This window comes from Cryptotermes secundus, unplaced genomic scaffold, assembly GCF_002891405.2.
Source record: "Cryptotermes secundus unplaced genomic scaffold, Csec_1.0 scaffold48, whole genome shotgun sequence".
Taxonomy (NCBI): Eukaryota; Metazoa; Arthropoda; class Insecta; order Blattodea; family Kalotermitidae; genus Cryptotermes; species Cryptotermes secundus.
In genome coordinates, this window is record NW_019722965.1 from 22370 (window position 1) to 24746 (window position 2377).

Below are 2377 nucleotides of genomic sequence, written 5' to 3' on the forward strand. Positions count from 1 at the left end.
GAAAGTTAACGTTGTGTTACGACCTACGCTCAGTCGGCCAGTCTGTCTTGGTGTCAAACACCCATTTGGGACTGAAGACCAGACTTTTCTGCCTGATGTGGGGCGCCTTCTCTGACGAGAGGATGGGTTTGTCTTTTACAGTGTACAACGTACAATATATATTTACATGTTACATGCTAATGATATTAACGTATATATCATATATACAGGGCTTCTGTCAGTCCAGGCCCTATTTCTAGTAGCTTCCTCCTATGAATTATAGCGATCATTTTGCTTCATGTGACTGAAGATAGTGTTTGTAACGGCCACTATTTTTCCTTCTCTGAAACAGCACCTTTCAATTCTATCATAAACCGCTGTACTACAGTTACTATTCTCAACAAATTGTCGAGAGCAAACTGTTCACATTTTGAGCCCCAACTGACTGACCTGTTGCCTCCTGTTCGTGTTGGTGTAAGGGCACAGGGACCCTCGGTTTCATTGTGGTTGTACCTGCTACTTCCACCTGGTGTGTCTGAGGCCGCCGCTTCTGCTCTGGCCTGCCTCGGAGCGCCGCGCAGGACACGCCTGCAATGGTGAGATTAGAAGAGAACACCCTTACCGTTATAGTCTTGGGTGTTCTCTGTGGATTCCTTTCCTGCAGCTCCTTCACATATCTGCAGCCCCGATAATTTGAGGGATGGGCTTTCTCTCCCTTCGCCAACCGACAGCTGCAACATGTTGGGATGGAAGATATTGTCGCATGTCGTGAATCCGGAAGAGATACTTCCATGGAAACGCAATAACGGGCCGTTTCATAAGAACTACCGAAACAACAAACGCGTTTCCCCAGAGATGAAAGGACAACAGACGTTTTGTTGCGTAACAACGGATGAAACCAAACACTTCTACAAGGTGTTCTGTATTTCCTAAGCAACGGATTGTCCGTTGCACAACAACGGATGAAATTAACCATTCGATGAGGCATTTCCTTATCCTGTCTGAACGCTGATTGTATTAGAGAGTGCAGCTCCGGCCAGAATTCAACATCACAAGTACCACAAGAGATTCCAACTGAAATCACAGTTAGTAAATCACAGAAGAGATTCTGAGTTTCGTAATCACAGTTTCGGATTCGATTCTAGCGAGATAAAAGCAGGTTTGTGCTCAGACTTCGCAGAAGAGTCCCAGAGTGTACTAACGGTGTAATAGCGCTCCTGTCAATAATATGACCACGTGGCAGCAAAATCCACCACCACCAGGCTTCTACCCAGGACACGAAGATCAACAAGGTTACGACGGATGTCAGCCGGGATGTCATACACAGCCACATTACCCCACAGGACAAAACCAGGGATGCTTTCATCCATATATTCCCTCTCCAGAGATTGTAGCTCAACCACCGACAGCTTCTCAGGACGAACAGGTTCCATTGGGCACCACAAACCAGGAAACCAAGTTTGGAACATCGTATGTTCAGGATGATCCAGTCACAGGAAGGGTTGAGAACTTCGAGTTCTCTGACAAGAGCATCCGACGCGGGTTCATAAGGAAAGTGTATGCAATTCTAATGGTGCAGCTGTTGATCACAGTGACATTCATTGCGTGGTTCACATACCACGAGCCCACCAAACACTACGTACAACAATACATGGGCATCTTCTGGGGAGCACTTTCAGTGTCGGTGGTATGTTTTTTCACAATGATCTGCTTTGTCGATGTACGACGTAAGGCACCTATGAACTTCATCTTCTTGTTTCTGTTTACGTTGGCTGAAGGGGTTATGCTCGGTGTCGCGGCATCTACATTTGATACTGATGCGGTCCTGATGGCTGTTGGTCTGTGTGCCGCAGTTTGTTTCGGTCTGACCATTTTCGCAATGCAGACGAAGTGGGACTTCACAGTAATGGGCGGTGGTCTGTTCGTTGCCCTCATTATTCTGATTATCTTTGGTATTGTGGCAATCTTCATCCCTGGAAAGATAATGAACTTGATCTATGCTTCATGCGGGGCACTGCTATTCTCTCTGTATCTCATATATGATACACAACTCATGATTGGTGGGGAACACAAGTATTCTATCTCACCAGAAGAATATATTTTTGCTGCTCTGAGCCTCTATCTAGACATTGTCAATATTTTTCTGTATATACTCAGAATCATTGGAGCATCCCGAGAGTAGTGTGTTCTTCCGACTTCGTTTTGTACTCGTACTTCTAGCTAACTTGGCACTGTAGCGCATTATACAGTCACGTCAAAACATGAGATTTTGTGGGAGATTCGCTTGATGTCTTTTATAAAATCCGTGGCACTTCAATATTCTAAATATCAACTTAACTTTAGTAACAAGGGATGTTGCAATGAGTTGGGTGTAGTATGTTATGATAGTAATTATGTT

At 44.9% G+C, this 2377-nt stretch overlaps 1 protein-coding gene across 1 annotated transcript; it reads left to right on the forward strand.

Moving 5' to 3' along the window:
- Positions 1–1119: 1119 nt before the first annotated feature.
- LOC111861551 (protein lifeguard 1) lies at positions 1120–2377 on the forward strand. The gene has a single exon (XM_023846211.2). The coding sequence runs from the start codon at positions 1208–1210 to the stop codon at positions 2159–2161; it is 954 nt and encodes a 317-aa protein (XP_023701979.2). The 5' UTR covers positions 1120–1207; the 3' UTR covers positions 2162–2377.

What these genes read in the sequence shown, in the direction of transcription:
- LOC111861551 (XM_023846211.2), top strand. Translation starts at nt 1,208, where the DNA reads ATGACCACGTGGCAGCAAAATCCACCACCACCAGGCTTCTACCCAGGA.